This window comes from Gymnogyps californianus, chromosome 11 (genome assembly GCF_018139145.2).
Source record: "Gymnogyps californianus isolate 813 chromosome 11, ASM1813914v2, whole genome shotgun sequence".
Lineage (NCBI taxonomy): Eukaryota > Metazoa > Chordata > Aves > Accipitriformes > Cathartidae > Gymnogyps > Gymnogyps californianus.
The window spans coordinates 4,004,697-4,026,983 of NC_059481.1; the positions used below are offsets into that span (position 1 = coordinate 4,004,697).

The 22,287-nt window shown below is 38.3% G+C and overlaps 1 protein-coding gene across 3 annotated transcripts in view; it reads right to left on the reverse strand.

Annotated features, from left to right (window-relative positions):
- UBE2Q2 (ubiquitin conjugating enzyme E2 Q2) overlaps positions 1-22,287 on the reverse strand; it is a 50,806-nt gene that overhangs the window by 26,243 nt on the left and 2,276 nt on the right. For 2 of the 3 annotated variants that reach the window (XM_050902984.1, XM_050902983.1), the window contains exons 2-3: positions 7,183-7,287; positions 15-119 (exon numbers count right to left, since the gene is read on the reverse strand). In XM_050902984.1, coding sequence (XP_050758941.1) covers positions 15-119; positions 7,183-7,287 — 210 coding nt within the window. The remainder of the gene's footprint in view (positions 1-14; positions 120-7,182; positions 7,288-22,287) is intronic. The other variant, XM_050902985.1, reaches the window with a different exon arrangement.

A 22,287-nucleotide genomic window follows, 5' to 3' on the forward strand; every position in this document is an offset into this window, starting at 1 on the left:
GCTTTTTAATTTACCTGTCCAGCTGGTAATGGCTGATCTAACATTTCAACATCTGGATGCTGAGGAAGATTATATAACCTGCAGAGGTCACATATTAATCGCTTCAGCTGTTGAAGAAGCTACAAAAAAAGAAAACATGGAAACGTCTATTTAAACCAAAGCACAGAACAATACATTTTGAATTTTCTTCACATGTTGGTACTGAACTTTCAGCAAGTGTACAACATTTAAATCTGCACGCACTGGAATAAAGTTTAAAGACCCCTCTTTTTCTCTGTAGTCATTGTAATAAAATCCCCACAATGGGAAATCAAGGACATGGCAAGTTAAAGATGGCTCCCGTTCATCTTCTCATGTCAAGTGAAGAAAGCCATGAGCAAAAGAACAATCTGCTCTGGAGGCTTCATCCATTCCAGGCATAGGTGTCTCAACCACAAGTCACTAGGGAATAATCAAATGGTCATATTCCATGAGACAAGATGGTCCGTTCCAGTTTCCTAGGTTAAAGAACCATGCCTTCAAAAAACCAGGGAGGAACAGTCTGATTTTCCACATCCTGAATCCCTTTCTAGGGCACACCAGTGAGGCACTACAAGCAAGACAAACACTGTACAAGGCATAGAAACTAGCCAGCCTCTGAGCTAGGGCACAAGTAGTCTGCTTGCCGTATCTTGTATCAGGCTGAGGCACAATCTGTTACTATCACTGATTTCCGTTTCCAGCTTTCAGCATTACATTGACTGCGTTCTGTTAACTGCAAAATACGGAACAACTTTCACACACTGTAATGCTATCCAGAAAATAAATTTAGTTCCGCAGAAACAGAGAAACATCAAGTTTGCTTCTTGATCACCATGCTAATTAAGTGGATTTCCATAGCTGTTAACTTTCTCTAGGCAGCCTCAGATTCCTAGTTAAGGCCAAGACCATAAAAGACTGTACTACTGCATTTCCTAACTTTTCAAGGTCCTTGCAGAGCTATGTCAGAAAAACAAAGAAAGGACTGCATAATATGTTTGCAAAATGGTCAACACTTCATTATATGCAGAATAATACCCTTGATGAAACTTGCAGAAGTTATACATCCATTTATGGACTTTTCTTCCAGATGCCAAAGGGAGTTTGTCCTGCCACGTGCAGAAGGCAGTGTGCAAGACAGCCATTATCCTTCAGCACTACTAGTAGTTACGGTTAGAGCAGCAACCCCACTCCCCTTTCAGTATCTCTCCATAAAGGAGGGAGACTCAGGCAATGAGGCCTCAGCCAAGGTACTGCATAGACTGTATTACCCTGAAAGAATGATAACTCTACAACACTATTTGGTGTTTGTGTACTGTATTTCTTAAAATATACAATAAATTAAGGTATCTAAGAAAAATCTAGTCACTCCAAAATACTCTACATGTTTAAAGCCTTGCTATTGGCCAGGTTAAATGCTCTTACCTTACCCTACTGTAAGTGAAAATTCAGCCTGTCCAGGGTTAAGAGCTCATTTCCAAGCCCAAATCACTAGCACTGATAAGCAAATGTTGCCCTTATGCTATCTGAAAGCTTCAGTGCTTTTCCCTTCTCCAGTAGGATTCAACATTCCTGTTTAATAGGAATGTTATTTATTCATCGGAAGCCACGAACTGACATATCAGCCTGCATTACAAGAATTATGACGTTCTCTCCTATCATACCACGTTTGCTGCTTCTGCATCATTCGTGACAGTCATCCTTAACTCAAAAATAAAGCAGATGACACCAAAAGAACTGGTATATCAGCAACACATTTCTTGTGAGTATATACATGAGATATGATAGTTTATGTTGCCAGAAGCTTTCTGTAACAATCACATTTCTCATCAGTCTTAAGACTCTACACCTCTTTGAAACTTCCTGGGTGTCTGAAACATCAGGAAATCTTTTAGCAGGCAGAAAGCAGGTTAATCAATCAAAAAGTTACTTGGTAGATAGAATCACAGGTCTTAGAACTATTGTTCTCAATATGTGTAAGATGCTTAAAGTTGCACTGCTACACATTTTGTTGAGAAAATTTTTCTCTGCACAAACAACACTGCTTCATGGAGAGCTGGAGCATAAACTATAAAATTTCAGGAACTGTAATTTTTCCTCACGTAGCTATGTAAAGCTAGGCAAGCCATTAATTTGTTTACATCTGTTGTGAAGCATACAAAAAAATCTAAATGGTGGGGGAAGAATACCATCACGGGCATTTGGCTGGTCCAAAGCCTGGAAAAGCAGACGAACGCAGTATTAGATGTGTCTCTACAGAAAGAGACAGTAAGGGCTGGGAAGACAGTTAAGAACTGCTTCCTGCCCTGCTTCCTTCACTCCCCATCCTCTTCATGAGAAGTCCTGTCACCTGAACTGAACTTCAGAAGGAATCTTTGCAGCCAGGACCTAACACATTGTAAGCTTCTCTCTCTTCCTTCTGAACACAGCACCACTGCGAGGTACACAAGCACTCTCAAAGCAACGAACTGCTGGCACAACCTGGACCAAATTACACAGTGGCTGTGCCTCAAGAGGTGTCTCCCTGCCTCCAGCAGCACATTTTCACCTTCTCGTTTGCACTGGCACCAGAGATCACACAACAGCAGCTTACAAGTTTTGTGGCAGATCAACTCCTGATGTGCTTCACCACACAAGCACCAATTTCACCATAAAGGGGGAGGCAGGAACGTGCAGCTGAGAGCAGGGACCCCCTTCCTTGGCAGCAGTCTACACTTCAGGGTTAGCTTAATGCAACTGTCAAACTGCAGTTTCATTTTTATAGCCAAGTTGTTTTACTTGACACCAGTTTCTACAATCTGCAAAGGTGGTGGCAGAGCGAGAAGCTGATCCCTTCTCTACAAACCTTCTTCCTTACTGCTATGTTTTTCCTCCACAGGAATTCATTTCATACCTTTGATCCTTCCACCATGGATCACCATCACCCCTTATGCTCTGCTCATATCTATGAAAAATCATAGGATAATTTGGAGGCACATCTGGAAGTCATCTGATCCAACCCCCTGCCCTAAGCAGGGCCCAGCATGATTTGGTATGTGTTAATGGTACATGAATAGACTGTATGAAAAGAGATAGCAGATTTCTGCCATGTATTAATAATTCAAATGTATTTCCAGGCTAACTTCACATGCTTGGCTAATGTAGAATGAATGCTTAACACACACGCTTTGCTGCTACTGAAGAAAAGCGGGCTATCAGTATGCCAACAGTTTCCCTGGAATACAAACTGCCTAAAGCAGAAACTAAACGGCAACTAGAATGCATAATCCACAGGGTATTAAAGGAGCAATGTAAATAGCCTGCATAAGGTAAATGCTCAAGTGACCAAATACAATGACAAATTTATAAATTAATGATATTGATTATAATTAATATAAAAATAAAACAAAATATAAAAATATAACATATACATCTATAATAAAACTTTTAATGCTTCAGGAGTTCTGAGAAGTTGGTATTCTTATGGACACCATAATGCTGTTTTAGAACACAAAAACACCTCTTGGAATTTTTTTTCCTGTGTTAACATGTTACAAATCTGAAAACAGTTTAGAACAATTTTTCTGAAACCCATCCTACATTAGGCCTTTTTATGCATGAAGAGATCTTTCTAATGCAGTATGAAAGCATTAACAATTTTAGGATACCTTTAATGATATTAATATACTGCTGGGTTCACTATGAAGCACCCTGTTTTCTGATTACCAAGACACATGGACTTAAGAAGTATGGTGTAAGTATACACATACTTACTTTTCTACATGTATCTATCTATCTATAGATACACACATATGTATACATCTATCTACACATAGACACACACACTGTATCTATATAAAAATAAATGAATCAATAAATCTACCACTGAAGGAAACTGCTGAAGAAGGATACAAGAGGAAACAGAGGGAAGAAATAACTGTCATTTGGAGTGTGACCACTAGCTATCAGGTAGCCTGTGACAGTAATCGGCCTCACGCACATTCAGCAGCCTTAGGCAGTTTCAGAAAGTAAAGCAAAGTTTCTTCCTGCATTTTGTCTCTATGACCCCCAATACATAATTAGTTGCTGCCGCACTGGTAGTTTGCAAGAGCCAACATTGTTACCTGAAATGCCGTCATGTGAGACTAAATCTAAATTCTTAATACAGAAGCAGTGCGCTTAGGGACAGCATCTTATCCAAGTTGTACACCTACTTATGCCACGAATTCTATATTTCTGACATCTTCCATGCAAGTTTAAGCCCTCAAGGTTTGGAGAATGTGAGAATTAAAGCTTCCCATCTGAATTTAAGTCCATTTCACTATTGTCTTTAAAAAGCAAACTTCCAAATCATGTATAGTTATATTCAATAACCCATGAAGTAAGGTTTGAGACTTTAGACTTGCAACTATAACTTCCATTATATTAAACAGAACAACGAAATTGAAGCAGGATTCATCTTTTGCATGGCACAACCACTAGAAGGCAGCTGTCAGTTTCAGCTACCTACCAAGTCTAATGTAATGCTGATTTTCAGGATCTGAAAAGGAATTCAGGAGACATTAGGGGTCAGAGAGAATTCTGTAGTCGCTTCATCTGCTGACTGGAACTTGTTCAACACAAACAGTCAAGCAGCTAAAGCATCCAAACCTAATGCTATCTATGCTGATCATGTTCTTAACAACCTTTCAACATTTTTAGTGTTTTGACAAGTTTTCATAGCAAAAAGCATCATGCTGATGCCAAAGTAGCAGTTTCAGACCCACAGAAGATTTTCCAGGAAACGTGTGCGTGATTTTAAAATAGTAAAACAGTTTTCCTTTTACCATGTCAAATGACAAGGCTTCCATATACATAGCCCTGTTGAACTTTTATGCCTGAAGAGCATGTTTGTCAGCTTCCCAAACAGCTGATACCTGTCAAAAGTTACAAAGCAAGTAGAAAGGGCAGAGTAATGCCAAAGAACGCTAAATCAGGGTACATGCACTAGCAGTGCTTTTAGCACATGTTTGCTGTGCTCAGTTGAGCTCCTGGAAGAGTCCAATGCAATTTCCCATTCAAAATTTGACTGTTCCAATGAGTTTAGAGCAACATGGCACAAACAATCCTTTAGCTGCAATAAATTGAATGAAAACTGGTTTGAAACATTCTAGAAGTCTAAATTGAACTAAGTGAGTTTTTAGGGGCTAGCATGATAAATCAGAAGCCTCTGGATTTCTACAGGTAGTTCCTTATCCCTTCCTACCCTACTCCAAGAAGTCTGTGTGCGAGTTGCTCCAACACCTTTGCAGGGGAGGGAGGGAGTTGCACGGGGAAAAGTCGTAGGGAGAAAAAACAAGCCCCAAACCCACAAAGCCAAGCCTTTTGAGCAAAACAAAGAAGTCAGATTTTGTAGTATAAGTATTTGTCTCTTCAACCACTCCCATCTGTCTTCATCGTGGCTTAACATGATGTGGGGTGGATTCCTGAGAAACCAATGGGCCATCCACAGGTGCCTATTACATCAACCCATCAGCTTTTACACGGGCAAGTACAATCTTGATATCAGAAGCTGTTTTCTTACAACGTACATAAGCAGTCTATATGCACATACAATTCAGCACAGCAAGTGCCATCCATGTTTGCGATAAAGCTTTCTACCCTATTGCAAGCAAACCTGTAGGTAGTTAAACATAGGAAATATCTTGTTTAAAACATTTAGTTTGAAGCTACTAGCCACACCAGCTTCAAGATGGAGAACCTTCTGAAAAGCGTATTTAAGAAAAAAAGTTGATTTGGCCACATTTTCTGCTACTCTACTGTTGTATGTCTTTCTAGGCAGAAGTCACAAAGACTAAGAGATCTATAACATTCTTCTAAATGTAGTTTAGTCTCAAGTTTAGGCTGTAAGAAGAAAATGCACAACTGATAGGTATGTCTCCTGTAATCAGATCCAACATAACACATTAAAACACTAATGTTCCTCTGCAATGCCCCTTTGGTTTTAATTATGCCAAGGCCCATGAAGACACTCACTTGCTTGTTAGTTTTCTAATTATTTCTGCTAGAAGTCAAATGCATCCTAAATATTCTTTAGAAAAAGGAATTTACACATCCTTATTTAAGGTCGAGTACGCTTGATTAACATTATCCCAGTAAACGTTACAGCTAAGGGATTTCATGAGAAAGAACATTCCCAGTTTTTCCAAAACCAGGCAAATACTAAGGCCAGCACATAATCCATGCAATAAGCAGTATTCTGCAGGCTGATTTATTTTGTATGCACCACGTGCATGCATGTATTCCTGTACACAAAAATAAACAAAAGATGTTAAAATAATCTGTTCATAAAGATCATCCTTAAGGGCTATTTAATATCCATAAAGCTGAATCCGGAGAGGAAAAACACTACTTTTGATCACTGAATTTGTCAGTAGGCTGTAACACTGCTCTTTGTAGAACAAAGTACATTTGTACTGAAATTCATCTCCAAGCAATATTCAAGGACACTTACTTCCCTGCATAGAATGGGAAGTTAATTTTTATTTTTATATATATATATACACACACACAGCTCCTATCACTACATCAAAAGGGTACTCAATTAAGATACAATGCCTGATAGTTTTCTGAAATACAAAACTACCATTAGAATCTGTGCAAAGATTTTCTTTGAATAGCAATCGTTCAAAGTCACAACACTGTTCAAACTTATCACTACCTAAGGAACATTCTGATGAACCAGAAGCTATCAGGTCAAGTCTTCTTGGAAGACCAGGAAATTCTTTGTATTAGTTACCATTATAGCCATGTTTTGGAGCATATACATTCTTAAGCACACAAAGCTTTTGCCTCCATAATTGATCTCTGTGCAAAGAAAACTCTAGAAGAGCTGTTTTATTCAGTAGTTTTAAGTTCTCATGCATTTCACTGTTTAATTATTTTCAGAAAACTTTAAACTGTGTAATTATTGGGGCTGAAACTTAACTACTTTTGAAGAGCAAGCATTTAAGTCATCTTTTCCTCCTTGCCCCAAACCTTTTGGATTATTTTTGCTTCATATGTTTTTGGAAGAGAAACTTATATTTACAAAACCCCCCAAAATAAGCCCCAAACTGAACTAATTTAATTGCTTGTTAACATGACAAAGCTAAATAAACACCCAAAACCAAATAAACACCCAAAACAACCAAAACACTTGCTCACCAGAGTATTGCTCTTCTTAATATCTTCTAAACGCTCTAAGACTGAAGTCAGGTTTGGGTCATCTGATTCTACAAACCATATTGGTGATGAAGAGGGGTAAGACTCCTGTTAAAAAACACAACACAAAAGACCCAACAAATAAATAAACAGAAAAGCCATAAAGCTTTTTTAAAACTCATTCACCCCAAAAACTTCACAACACAGTATTAACATCACCTTTTATCTTACTCTAAGTCATGTAACATAGAAGCTTTTAACACAGCATTTTTAGGCAACGCAAAAGAAGTTGAAAGAAATCCAGCCAACTGGTTCTTCGAGTATTTCATCCTATTTTCATCTTGATCAGATGATGGACATACATAAGAAACGGTGCTGAAAAGTTTAAAGCCCTGGGGGCGGGTGGAGCAGGAGGAAGAAATTTAGAAATGCAGTACAGGGGATCATTACCAAAAAATGGAATCACAAGTAGTACACGTCAAAGAATAAAACTATATTGATGCTGATTTTTCATAAAAATACAGATTCTTCCAAATAAAAGCTCTGAAAGCAACAAAACCTAGAGTCTTCAGATTTCCTCCTCAAACAGATTATTCAAACTGTTCTAGCACTGGCCCTCAGACTGAAGCAATAAAGCTCAAATCTCCTGCCTCAGAGGAGAAGTTAATGGGCAGATCACGATACCAAAGATCTACAATTTTATCTTTGTACCATCAAAGCTCATAGAGGACTTTCCACTGTTGAAAGATTTCTCAAACAATATATTGCATACAACCCTATCAAGAAAGCTTACAGAATAACTTTCTTCCATCAATAGAGTCCTACAGTTGTTACGCAGGTGCCAAAACACATCCTAGTGACAGCGAGATCAAATGGGTTCACAGGATTGGAAGTGTACTCGATTTTTCCACAACAAGCCATAGTTAGGGCACATACAACATATGGAACTGATGTGGCCCACAACCACTCATACAATCCATGACAAGTGATTTTTCTGTCACCAAGCTGCCACAGCATGCAGCCCTTCAAAAGGTGCTAGAAAGACCCTTGCTACAGAAAGGTAAACAGAAGTCCTTTGCCTCTCGTTTCAAGAAGCAATTCCAATTTTTTCCGAACACAGGTTTGGTAACATTGTGAGGATGGAGGAAACCACGTAGCTTCCAACTCAACAGCAAGTGTCCCTTCATATCATTGACAAGTTTGGATTTTTTTGTTTTGTTTCAGTCACTTAAGGCATTCTCCACTTCTCACCCATTCAATTAAATTCTAGTAGCTGAGGACAAATTACTGAACCTCAGTTTTATCACCCAGATATTATCTTCATATCCCCAGGTCTTACAAAATAATACAAGGGAATTTTCATTCATTTCCCTCACCGCAGTGTAAAAGGAAAAATTCCATATTTCTCATTCCAAAGACAACAAATCATGCTTCATTCTTCAACACTTAAGAGTAAAGGTTCCTACTGCTACACTAATAGGTTGCTCCAAAATGTGCACTATGCTTACAAATTTACACTCTTTCTTGATTGTATTGTATATTTTTTCCTTTATAGTTTTCAAGACAGCAGTAGGAAGTTTCACAGAAGGAAGACATCATACCTGCCTGTCAGTGTTACTGTCTGGTCTTTAGTGATTCCCAAGCAAAATTTGCCTTAGCAAGCTCTCGAATTGCAAGTCCCAAAAGAAAAACCCAGACCCCTCTAACTTAAACTAGCTTCTGTCATTTCAAGGATACTGGGTTTATTAGAATGCAGAACACTATCCATTTGAAAACTGAAGAAAAATACAGGCATGTTAGAACTAGCTTTTAATAATATGAAGCTTACTTCCTAACTGACCTTCTAGCCAAAGTGCTGAACCTCATAAAAGAAACCATGTGATTAGATAAAGGACATCAGCTCTGGCAAAACAGACTATCACAGCAGAGTTCCCACCTGGCAGCATAGTCCAGGGAAGTTCTAGCTCCAGAGGTCTCAAATTCCCACCTGTAAACTGAAGCCTTTGCATAAGCTTATTTTTAAACAAGCTCAATTTGCCCCCCAAGTTTATATTTTTTTTTAAATCACAGCTAAAAATACCTTAGAAGAATACACAATATTCCTAGTATCTTTATGAAAAGACAAACGGTTTACATCTTCCAGCTTCACTTCGAAGCATACCATACACAAAGCAGAGACCTTAGAATATCTATTCTTGATTAACCAAGGCCTAACATCTCAAACGCCTGTCAAGAAAGTCCAGTGCTCAGCTTACCAAGATTTTAAGGCTAAGGCAGGCAAACAGATGGGCAGTTACATGTGGTTTAATCGCTTTCTTCCTTTACCAAATACAGTACCTAGGAAAAGTGTATTTTCTCCTCAGTTTCACTTAAGACACTCTTGAAAGACTAACCACTATCACTGCTGGAGAAACAAGGTTGAATTCCCAGCTGCCACTGGGTTCCCAAGCTATTATTTTTAGAAGCTACGCTTCATTAAAGATATTCCAGGTTTTATACTGATAACATCTCACTCATTTTTAATAACATGTAACCTACCTGTAAAATCTTCTGCAATAGTGCAATATTCTTACCTCAAGACTTTCATACTGCACACTGTATCTTTATGCACAGTGGGGAACATCAGAAGGGAGACTGCTAACCGTGGCCCTACTGCCTGAACACTTGTTTGAACCAGCTGTTTTTGAGACCTGAACTTCTCTGGCCAGCTCATTAAGTTAAGAGAAAAGCAATAGGGTAAACACTACTACTGTGACTTTAGATTACACCAACATTCCCATCAGAAAATACAAAGAACAAGCAAAATCCCTTCCAAGGTTCATTGCGCCATCTGCTTCTTAAAATCCTCAGACTCATTAGACTAAAAATATTCTCCAGATACACTCAACATTTGGACTGTGTATGCACATTCTCCTAACAGGTATTTTTAGTTTGGTTTTGGGTTTTTTATTTGTTAATTATGTTAATCCAGGTCTAAGCAAGTCTATTAATGGCAATGATTTATGGAAGATAAACATCTGTCAGTCCACTCTTCTAAACCATATCTGGAATCTGAAGACTGCTTACAGAATGAAGCTCAACTCTTCACTGGCTATATTCTTCTTTTCTGACAATTCTGTTTCTCCTTTCTCCACCAGAAGGATTTAATGAACAAACCCACAGTAGGATATTTGTTGGTTGCAATCAGCGTCCATCCCAGTCTGGGGGGCCTATACAAAAATATCCTCCAAAAAACTTGCAGCAAATCCTTCGTCAGACAGGGACATGACTGATAGTGCAGATTTGATGATCAAGCAATCCCACTATGTGTTTAAAAACATTACAGTGGCTACTTGAATGTGCTGATGCCTTCTGCACTGAATGACAGTCCTTCCTCATTCTTTGCTCTCATTCCAACTCATTCCATTTTTTGCAATGAAAGCAAGTCCTGCTGTATGTGAGAAAACATACTAGGACTTGACACTGCCCTCATTATTAGTGTATAGCACATATGAATTACTATACCCTAAAAATGATTAAATATTCAAATTTTTAGTCTGCTTTAGCTTTTGAAACATGAATGGGAACAATGCATTTACCAGAAAGGCTTTTCATAAACACTGTGTGGGCATATTCACTCCTCCGTATCAGAAAAGATTTCAAATTTTAGACTTCTGGAATATGGATATTTAATTGCATATTCCAACTTTTTCACAACAGATGCTTAATATTAAAATACAAGTTCAATCAAACTTCCAGTTTGTTGCAACACTTTTTAATTCTTCAGACTTACCAATAAATATGTTTAACTTAAAAACATAAATGGCACTAAGTCTCTCTAGATCTGTAAGCGATCCATATTTTTGGAACAGCCGAGTTTCACGAGGATATGAGTCACTATATTTCGAAATACAGAATTCACACACAAAACTTCAAACATTCTGATCTTGAGATATAAACAAGCTCATGAGTTTGTAACACCATAGCATGCACTGAAAAACTAAGCTTGTGGTTTGTAAGGTCAAACAACTGAACTTCACACGAGCTAATTCTGCTGAGAGAATTAAGCCATCTTCTTCTTCCATATCTGCATCCTATAGAGAGAAGAGATGGATTTCAGTCGTTATGTCATGTAAGGAACACAAGCTTCCCAAATATGGAGACAACAACATTTCATGAGAGGAATGCTAGAATAGCGGTTATTTTACTATTAATTCTCAGTGGCTAAAAAAACCCATTATTTTGGACCTTTCACTACAGAGCTGACATACAGTGATTTTGTATAATCTAGCTTAGCTGCACAGCTATCACCCATATTAAGTGTTTGAGATCTTTTATGTAACTGCTGTAACGTAACATTTTCCTACTCTCTACAAGTAAAAGCAAAAATTCATCACAGGAGGCAAAGGCTACAATGCTTAGATTTGGGCAGCTTTCACAAGCTAATGCACGCTGTACAGCTTGGAAAGCTAATGCAATTGCTCAGTAAGACATGACATGCTGAGATGACATCACACCTAGCATGTACTGAGGCCTGAGGACAAAGGCTGAATGTTTACAGCCAACCCAGATACAATTACAATTCATGGGATCACCACTTCTAGAGAGTCTTTGTATTAACATCAGGACAGATTGGGAGCTTTGTCAACACAAACACTTCTGTAGCTTCTGTAAGAGAACGCAGCAAAAGAATTTAGCCTACTAATAAACATACAAAACACAAAGAGAATAAAGCCCCGCACTCCTGCCACTGGAACAATTTCAAAACCTATCAAATCATTTAGGAAAACTAGAGCATATTAGGATACACACAGGATCTCACTGTTCAGACATTCTGTTGCATCCTCTATAAAAGGGTCTACTTATATTTTACTAACAATTTTGCTTACCAAAAAAAAAAAAAGCGCAGCAAAAAGTGACAGAAGATACAAGGAACACATATATTAAGACAGCTTTTCCTGGATAGAGATCTGCCATCTAAGTATACCCTATCTAAGCTTTCTCATCCTTAACAATAAGGCTGTTTTACTTGCAATGTTGTATAATCTTTATCCTGTTCTGTAAAGCAACACAATTTTCATGTTAAGAGACTTTTAAATGAGCTATTTCTAAATTACTACAATACTGTTGAAATTGTGAAGTTGCTAAATTAAAACAACACATCTTGCTCACTTTCTTAAGATTAGAACAATCTGTACACACAGTTTGCTATGAGGTAATAGAGTAACCACATCTCCTTGTACACAACAGAGCCATTTTATCATGGCCAAATGGTAGGAAAACATGTTTAAACACATGTCTTCAGCATCATGATTTAAAATCACAATTACATGCTAACAGTTCTTCATTTTCTTTAATTTCCAGATCATCTTAGATTGAAAAAGTATTTTTTTCTTTTAAAACTCCTTAGCATACTGGCTAAAATTCAACCAATTTTATTTTTTTTCTGTTTAAGTTTTTGCAAAATCTCCATCATTGACAGAACCTAGTTCTGTTCTTTTTACACCAGCTACAACTAAAATTTAGCTGATTTTCCTAACAGCACTTCTATCTTCTCAGTCCCAAAATTTTTTATCCACCCCCCTTTACTCCCAAGCAACAGAATGTCAAACCCCCAGATCTTTTAAACAGCGTAATTGCTTTGAGAAGGCTAGCAAGAGACCATTCTAGCTCACGCAAATCTTGGTAATGAAGTAAGTAAATCCTAATGTAACAAGACATTTCAGAGGGCTAATACAGTCTTTTCAAGGTGAATACATTTGCAGCTATAAACACGCATCAAGTAATTGAGCTCAAATCGTAGATGGCTTTCCCTCAGCAGACTCCTTGATGCTACCAAGTTTGTTCATTTGAATTAAATAGCAGAGTTAGAATTTTTTTTTTTTTAAATAAAATCACTTGCCATCCCATTCCTCATAATAATTAAAAAAAGAAGAAAGCATGAAGGGTCACTTCCAACTCAGGTTTTTTGAAACTTCATTGGAAGTAATCCAAATAAAACTATTTCCCAGAAACCTCAAGTTACTAAAACCCCAAAAATGTGTATTTTCAAACATCCAGACATCACCATTTGCTCTGTAGTACAGACTGAATGAGTTATTGAACATATTACAATATTATAACATTTAATTTCCAAGTTCAATTAAAAATTTGCACTTTTACATATGAAAGAATTGTCATTTCTTTAAGAATCTAACAGTTCAGTGATTCAGAGTTCTAAACGATAAGAAAAGTGTATGCAATGCGGGGGTTAAAAATAAAATTTAATATTGGGGGTAGGGAGGAAGCAAAGTGACTTTTACCCATCTCTGCTGAAGAAGGGGAAAACTTCAACATACTTTTCCTTTTGAATTTTAAGTTTGTATACAACATACTATAACTTGCTCAATGCATATAAACAGAAGGACATCTTTTATTCACTTGAGTTCAGTTAAACGGAGATCTTTAACTGTTTCTACACCACAGAAAGCAAGCTTTTATTAGCTTTAATTTTAATTAGCTTACACTCTTCCTGAAGTCAAAGCCTGACATGCTCAGTTCAGTGAGAATACTTGTTACAACTCATGCATTTGGTAAGGCACCAAGTTCAACTGACTAAAATACATGTATCTCTTTTAAACATAGAAAATTACTGCAATTCTACCCTCAAGTTTAATGACTGTCTTGACAGCTACAGCCTATACAAGACAATCCCAGATGAAGTGGCATGCTTTGGTTGGACCCCTGGAGATTGCAAGAGCTTAATCATCGTGCACCTTTACAGGAGGTAGGTGAAAGAAACCCATAATCCTGTTCTATGTAGGTTCTGCTAATATGCTCATCACTGCAGAACTGAATACCTTCAGGAGTGCATTAAAACAACACAACTAACAGGGTCATGGTTTTCCTCTCCCACACACTCTCCAGGGAATGAGGCAAGTGTAGCACAGTATCTTGTTTTAGAATTGTTTATGTTATTAAATACAACCATGTTAGAGAAGGCAGGGTCAAAGGCATGTGCCTCACTGAACAGAAAGACCGTAACAAACCACAACTCTATAGGTGCCTGTAAAATTTACTCTACAATCACAAATTGTCCCAAACAAAAAAATAAATACAGTTCTCTACAAACAAGTTCTACTGATTGCAGAAGGCTACCACAAAAGTAACCACAAGGAAATGTTTCTGTTAAAAGCGTACAGAACAGTTATGGACATTACTTTTGCCTTCACAACAGACATCCTCTTGGGCAGAGCAAAGCAGTTCCCCTTCTGTCACATCAGGCTTTTACAGACACACATGCAATGGTCTGCCACTTTGCACCTTCTGCAGCCACCTTCTGTACGAGTGCACATGGACTATAGCATGTTTTTAAATGAACTGAAAGCCTAGATTATGGAACACCTTTTGCAATATACAGATTCAGCAGCATCTGCAAGTGTGGATGGTGACCACAGCATAGCTAAGTAAGTATGAACAGGGACAGTATTTCAATAGCAATTAACTTGTGTAAAAATTATTCCAAAACCCAAGAAGCTTGTAATTTGCAGCTTCATCTGCACGAATTCATTTGTTCAACCCAGGCCCATAGAATTCTCTTGAAATTATTATGGAGTCTTTAACTTTTTTACTTTGGATACACCTAAGACAGAAAATAACACTTTGAGAAAAAAAACAAACTCCTGGAAAAGACTTAAGCAAATGCTGCTTTCAAACAGGCACATACAAGAGGCCAATTATTTCAAAGTTTGTGAAATAATCTAAGCCACTTCTGTGTTTTACTTCCATGTCTCTATCTAGGTACACGCATTTAAATCTCTCACTGCTTAAACATCATTACCTTAGAAAAAGCCAACACACATACAACCAAAGTAGCAAAGGCACAGAACATCACTTCAAATGGTTACAAACATGAATGCAGATGTGGCATCATAGTTCTTACGCTTCTTATGGTCAAGTTCTTTTGGTCAAGTTTTTACAGCCAGTCATTCTTCAAACTATTTAATCTACACAAAATGTCCCAACTGCCGATTCTGATGTGTGAAATTGCACATTACCCTTGGAAAAACAGGTTTATCAGACTCTCTTATCAGTTGCCACAACTTCATCCGCTCCCCTTACCAAACAAAGGCAGCAGGCTACTTGTTGTCTAGTATAACATAACTACACAGAGATAAAATAAGAACTTTTAGCATAAAAGCAAAAAAGGCACTTTTCTGACAAAAACAGTTATTGATCGTCACTGTGAAGCAACATTTTATTCACCAGGTTATCATCACAATGCAGCATGCCATCTATCCATTCAAAGAAATTCACAGAGAAGACAAACACTCTTAATACTTTTGTATGGACCCAAAGTAAAATCCACCAAATGTTAACGTACTGCTGCTCAAACACAACTCTTAAGTTAACACTAAGCGTGATTTAGCTAACAGCATAGCAAGTGACAGTTGTTCAAGAGCAGTGTGCAGTCTCTGAAAATGAAAACTGTTGTTGAGGGCCAACCCAGTTAAGTGAGCTAAGGAACATTCCTTTGCCAATGCTATTAACATCAACAAATAAAGTTACAGATCATCCACACTGAAAATTGAGCAAAGAACACAGCACCACTGAAGACTCAGTGATCTGCTTATCAGGAAGAAGGTTGTAGAGCCGAGACTAGAATTCAGATTTTTACCGTAGCACCTCGCAGCAGTCGGATCAACCTACCTTGCTCCTCACACACAAAAACCCCACTGTATGCTTGTACTCTCGTCTTGACAGTTGTCAGAGGATGGTTGTTTTCAAGCCCTCAGCCACAAGGGGTTCTCTTCTTTAATGCATGCATTATATATGCACTCAAGCTGGCAATGGTTTATCTAATAAGCAGTTAGACACATGCACTAAAGAGAAAGGTATTTTGCAAATCTGATTCTCCAATACTCTTTCTTTACCAGCAGCACAGTATCTTATGTGCCCAAATTCCTGAAGGAAGTCTGGTTACTTGAAACAAATTATCAACTCGTTCTAATCATCAAGAGTTATTAATCACCTACTTCTGCAACTATACAGACAAGTACATTCAGAAAAGGTATCATCAACATTAGTGTCACAAAGCCAGAGCAGCAAGAAATGGCTTCTAATATGGCTAGAACTGAAGAAGTGGTTATAACTAAGTTACAACAGGTCACTCTCTCCCGGACTTAACTTGAAAAAGAAAAGCTTCCTAGCAGACCTGCTCTTGCCTTTATCACTTAGACAGTTACTCCACAGAATGCAAAGTCTGATGTCACTTCTGCTGTCACCCAAAAATCCAGGCTTCCCCTTCCTCCTCTTCATTCTCTTTACCTTCAGGAATTTACATGTTTCAAGTGTTCAAATCACTCACCCGCCCTTCAAAAGGCACTGTGCCCTTTCCCCCTTTCTGAAAACAACTGTCCCCTTTTCTGCCTTTTCCCTTTACAAACTTGCCCTGCTCCAGACACATCTGCAGATACAAGGATTTTTCATTCTCACTCACTGTTAACAGAGGTCCTGCTGCTCTACTGCTCTTACTCCCGAGTAGCACTCCAGCCACCACCCGCCAGGTTCCCGAGCTCTCCCCTTACAGCAACAGGTACACAGCTGCCCTGACAGCTGCTTAGTCACTGGCCTTCAGATTAGAGCCATTTAGATGGAACTTTGTCCCCCACATGCAAAATTTCAGTACCACGGAGTTCAACCAATGTTTACCATTAATAAGTTAAATACCACACTCTTACCACAGTTATTTCCTACTTCAAAAATTCAAGGAAGCCTGTGGTCTCTTGAACACCACTGCACAGCAACATTTTAATTTTTTTCTGATGCCACTATACAAGTTCTGACAGAGCTTATATTTGTGCCTTTCTGAATACATACTGAAAAAGCTATTGCAAGATCTGCAACCGTACTGAACTCTTTCTCTCAGAGGGGTTAAAAAATTAAAGATCTGGCAGAAAGAAGAATACCGTCCAAACTAAATCTCAAGAAATCACACACTAATGGCTCTACAGTACTTAATACACCAGATTGTCTTGTATGCATGAGATAACAAAAAAGAAACAAAACACGTAAGGTCATTATTTTAATACCACAATTAAAGATTACAGCTGGAAGCAAGAAATCAGTAAACATACACTGACTGGTATGCTTGTTTCCAGCAAAGATCAACTGAGAACTATTCTGATCATATTAGCTTCAACTGTACTGAATACAGGCAGGCTGATATAAGATCTAAATGTTAAATAGCCTCTCCTTACTATAATCAGTCATTTAATTTTCCAGTTGTCTTCCGTGAGCTGGTGACAGGCCATTTTCACTTCTCCTACAGAGCTTGCAGCTCAAGTAATACAGTGGAATGCTTACTAAATCATAAACTATCATATCTCTTAAAAATGGCATATTACCATTCATAGTCTAAAGAAAAAAAAAAAAGAAAAAAGTCAACTTCAGCCAGGAATTCAGGGGTTTATAAATTTTCAAAACTAAAGGCAAACAACCTGACAGTACTGAACAGTAGTCCACACTGAGGCATAACTGAAATAGCAGTTATTTCTGTTAATCAGCTTCTACAAACATTCGTTCCTATACAGAAGTTTTGCCCCCTCTTTTTTTTTTTTTTTTTAATAATACTATTTAGAGAACTGCCTCCATCATTGTATCTTCCATTCTCCTGAAAGGAATTTGATTTTACAAGTAAACAAACAAACTACTTCAGTTAGTCTAGTCCAGTTGTCTCTATTTAGCTGTCACTGTGACAAACCAGACACTCATGTCAGCCCACCAGACTGATGCTGGCTTGGGTATTCCACACAGGAGCGATCCCAAGTGCCGCTGAGGACTCAGCCAGCACTTGGCAAGCAGCTCTCTGTCGGCAGCGCTGGCTTCAGCGGTCTTCCCCAGCACTCAGTCATTCCTATGCCCTCTGTTGTGACAGTACAGCTGTTCGTGCAGCCACACAGTGAACCAGACTGGGAAATGATCCAGATTAACAATAACCCAGTGAAGAATTTTTACATGCCAGCCAGGTCCTTAATCCAGTAAACTCAATTTTGGCCACCTCACAAGGCACATAGCCTTTCCTGGTCTGTGAGCAACAGCAGTATTACAGAGTGCACAGGACACAATCATACTTTGTTCTTCCTAGCAATCATAGTTTTTAATTCATGTTGAGGATATCAACACGTCATCAATACACAATATCCCCTGGCATAACACAGAAAAAACACCTGCAGATACATTCTAGTCTGAGTAAGTCTGACAGAATGAAGTTACTCTTTTTTGGGAACACACTTGATCAAGTCCATTAATAACTTCTGATTTTACAGAGTTCCACTGTAGACAGACTGCCATGATGAATTTGGAAGTGCAACCTTATCTTGCAGAATAGAATACACTATCTAGACTACTCCCTTATTTTTCTCATTTCATTGACAAAAAGCTTTGACAGAAGAGCCAAAATCTTAGCACACTTCAACACCCCCCCCCCCCCCCCCACCCCCCCAAAAAAATAAATCAAGAGTAGCAATACATACTCTTGCTTCTTGTAGCATAAGGTAGGTCTCTGGTAAGGCCAACTACCAGTACTCCAATTTTGACACAAAGTAAATACCGTTGGCAACACAAATCAAAGGCAACCATCACATACAATCAAATGCCTGTTACACAGTAGCCCTACTGTAAGTTAGTCTCTTAAAAATTAGTGAGTATGAAGAAACATGCAGAAATTACCAGGTATCTTTCAGTCTTTTACAAAAACCTCCTGAACAGTTAACATGAGGAAGCATGCTAAGTAAAAAGAATATAATTCTTTTTATAAAACTTCTCTTAATTATCAAAGTGCAGGGAGAGCTCTTTTGAGGACCACAACAGTCCCAGTTCTGAAATTATTGTATCATTAACTCACATGAGAAACCCATTTGAAATAAGCGCAATTTCCTGTACATTAAAACCTCAACATAAGCCAGCATTTATATCTGAAGTCCACCACTGTGGCTTTGTAGGATATTTTAGGAGCACTTCATACATTATAGAGGGGACAGAACAACTGCCTGCAAAGTCCCAAAGTACTGGTTACAGCCTTTGACACATAGCACAACTAAGCTGTGGTGTCAGAAAGTAAGGTCCTATGTCTTCCAGACACAAAAGATTCCTCCTACTCCTTTTTGCAATATTCTTTTTCCAATTACAGTCTTGGCATACAAAGAGAAGTTAAAATCCTCACTCTTTTCGTATTTTTCTTGTTTGCTTAATTTTGGTTTGCTAAATAAAACAAGACTAAACTTCTTAATTTCTACTGCATAAATTATATTTGAAAATAGTTACTTGAATGCCTTTTTTAAAAAAGACAAGTATATGTAACTCTAGTTCGAAAAGTACATATTATGACGATAAAGCTGTATATACTTTTATTTAGTCCTGGTATCCATATGCTGCAAGACAAAGGTCAACTTCACTACAGAATGTCTAATGATCTAAAAAAAAAAAGTATCTGTGGTTTGAACTGAATGCCTCATTCATTATGTGGTTAGTTCTGTGTACAAATAAAAAAACCTTTTTAAAAGGTTATCAGCTGTCTAGGCATTAGCTAGGAGTGTATTTAATATTAAAATTTTATGCCTTTGAAGAACTATTGCATGTTCTAATACACACTCACTTTCTGTATATACCCAACTTGTCAAAAGGTTCACAGGTAATATCTTTTCATCCATTCTGGTTTAGAAGGGAAAAGTCTTCTCCCATCAACTGCAGTTATCTGTAGACAGCAATCTTTTCAAGTCTTTCACAGCAGCTTCTAACTCCGATTTAGCAGCAGGGTATTTTTCAGTGAAAGCAGAAGGTACTTCTTCCCAGCAGAGAAGCAAGAGTATACTGGAGTCAGCCATATCACCTGAATTGAATTGTTAATCTATGAAGGATATCACTGTACATCAGAGCCCAGTATCTGTTTGGGGCAAAATCTGCTCCCACTCAGAGCTGGCGCAAACCCCGTTCTACCTGCAAGTGCTACCTGAGGACGCAGAATTTCAATAGCAGTTTCATGTATGGGTGGAGAGATATTAATACCCAGTTTCCCTCTGAAGAGATTATATAAAAAATACAAGATATTTTACAGCAGTCCAAATCAGTCCTTGTTCTTGCAATAACAAGAAGAAGATTGAATAATTCTAACACACCCTTTGGAATACTATGACGTAAGTCTGATAAGGTACCAAACTGAAACTACAGATTGCCTTGAAAGACACTTACCTAAAGGTATGATCAATAAACACACTCCTCTAAGTAAGGCCACTGTTTTGATACTATTTCAAAAAACATGCAGAACGGGACCAGGATAAATACATATACTTTGTAAAGGACACTGGTTTATTGAACTTGATTAATTGGAACGTTGCTGTTAAATAAAAAGAAAACCTGAGAAAAACAGAAATAAAACTCCAGAATGGAGACACTGCTGTTGGCGTAACAAAATGGGAATGTGAAGGTACACAGCCTGAACAAGTTCAATAATTAGACAGTTCTCAGGAATAAGCAGCAATGTTTCTGACAGGGATGACTCCACCCTAAAGTGCCTCCCTTAAAATAATCTGATTAACCACTTAAGTTCCAATACGGGTCATTACCAGAGATAACGAAGGACAGACTTGGGCTAAGTTTGCCCGTCACTTTATGAAACAGAAGAGCGATCGAGTAAAACATATCCTGCTTTAATTTCAAGCATTGCTCAGTATCACAGGTAGACTATTCCTAGGATGCTGCAGCAAAGGCTTAACTTGGACAGTGCTACAAACTCATACTGCAGACAATCAGAAAATCATCTCAGTGAGACGTTCAAGGGCAGACTTCTACTCAAACTGTGGAATTTAGTCTAGGAAACTTGTAGAGATCCATGCAGTTCCTAAGCAGACATTCTCCCTCACCTCTCCAGGAGAATGTTTCCTCTTTCCTCTGCCTTCTCTCTCTAGACTGGAGAAAAGAAAGAGATCCATTGTGAAGATCAGAGCAACTTAGTTATCAGGTCTCTTTTCAGACTTAGTGCAGAAGCTACTGGAAGCTTCCTTCCCTACCAGATTTTTCTACACCCAGTAACTTCAGCATCTGTACACACTGCTAGACAGCTTTCGTTTTAGGTAAAATACTGAGGTACCCAAACAGAACCACAAAGAAAAAAAGTGGTTATGGAGCTTTGTGGTTACTCTTCCCCTTCACAGGATTCTTGAGCGTCCAGATGCACAATCTACTGTAAGCTTTTGCTGAGTAAGGTAAATGTCCTGGCTTGATCAGTATTGTAGGGGTTAAACTGGTTAGAAGAAGCAAACAGCTAAAGTTACATATTTGCACCGCAAATCCAGAGCACTAAGATAGCAGCTTCTGATGCAGAGGGTGAGTCTCCTCAAGAAAACATATTTACCAACAACTTTATAGCCTTACCAGCTTTTGCATGCTACTACCACCATTTGAAGTTCTAGTTCCCACAGTACCTGCAGATCCACTGAAGCACAGTAAACAAGACTCATGCTTGTCTAGTTTACAGTACCTACAGAAAAAACCTGGAGGTAATTAGGAGTCAGAGCCAAGAGATTCAATTGGGGGGTGGGGGTGTTGAATAAATCACTTTTGTCACACTTAGAGTAACACTTGTGTCCAAAAACTAGGACAGAAGTCCAGAGGTCAGCTTTCTCTTTTTGGCTCTGTCATCTGCTGCCCATTTGTTTCAAGAGAGCCACCTCTGCATCTCAGGTTGCCCTCTCCCATTTATTTTTAACAGATAGGGAAAATAGCCACCTACCTCAAAGGGCCAAAAATTAGTCAACATTGGAAAGCAAAAAGCTGCTCACAGACAACTGTGAAACAGAAGTTTCAAGAAGCTCAGACACAACCTTTTTTCAAAGCAGAAGTCTCAGCTCTAAGGTTTGAAACAGCTCTTTTCCTGTTCTTTTTGCAAGTTCATATGCCACAATTCTAATGGCATGCCAAAGACCTCTTGACCTTTAGTGCAAGTGACTGTAATAGCAGATTGCAGACACTGTTTCCTCATTAATACATAAATAAGCCAAGAGTGACCTAAGCCTGTTTCTTGCTTACTCAGACACACCTCAACCAAAGGCCTACAAGTAAGCGGGCATATTTCTTTGCAAGGTAAGAAAGAAC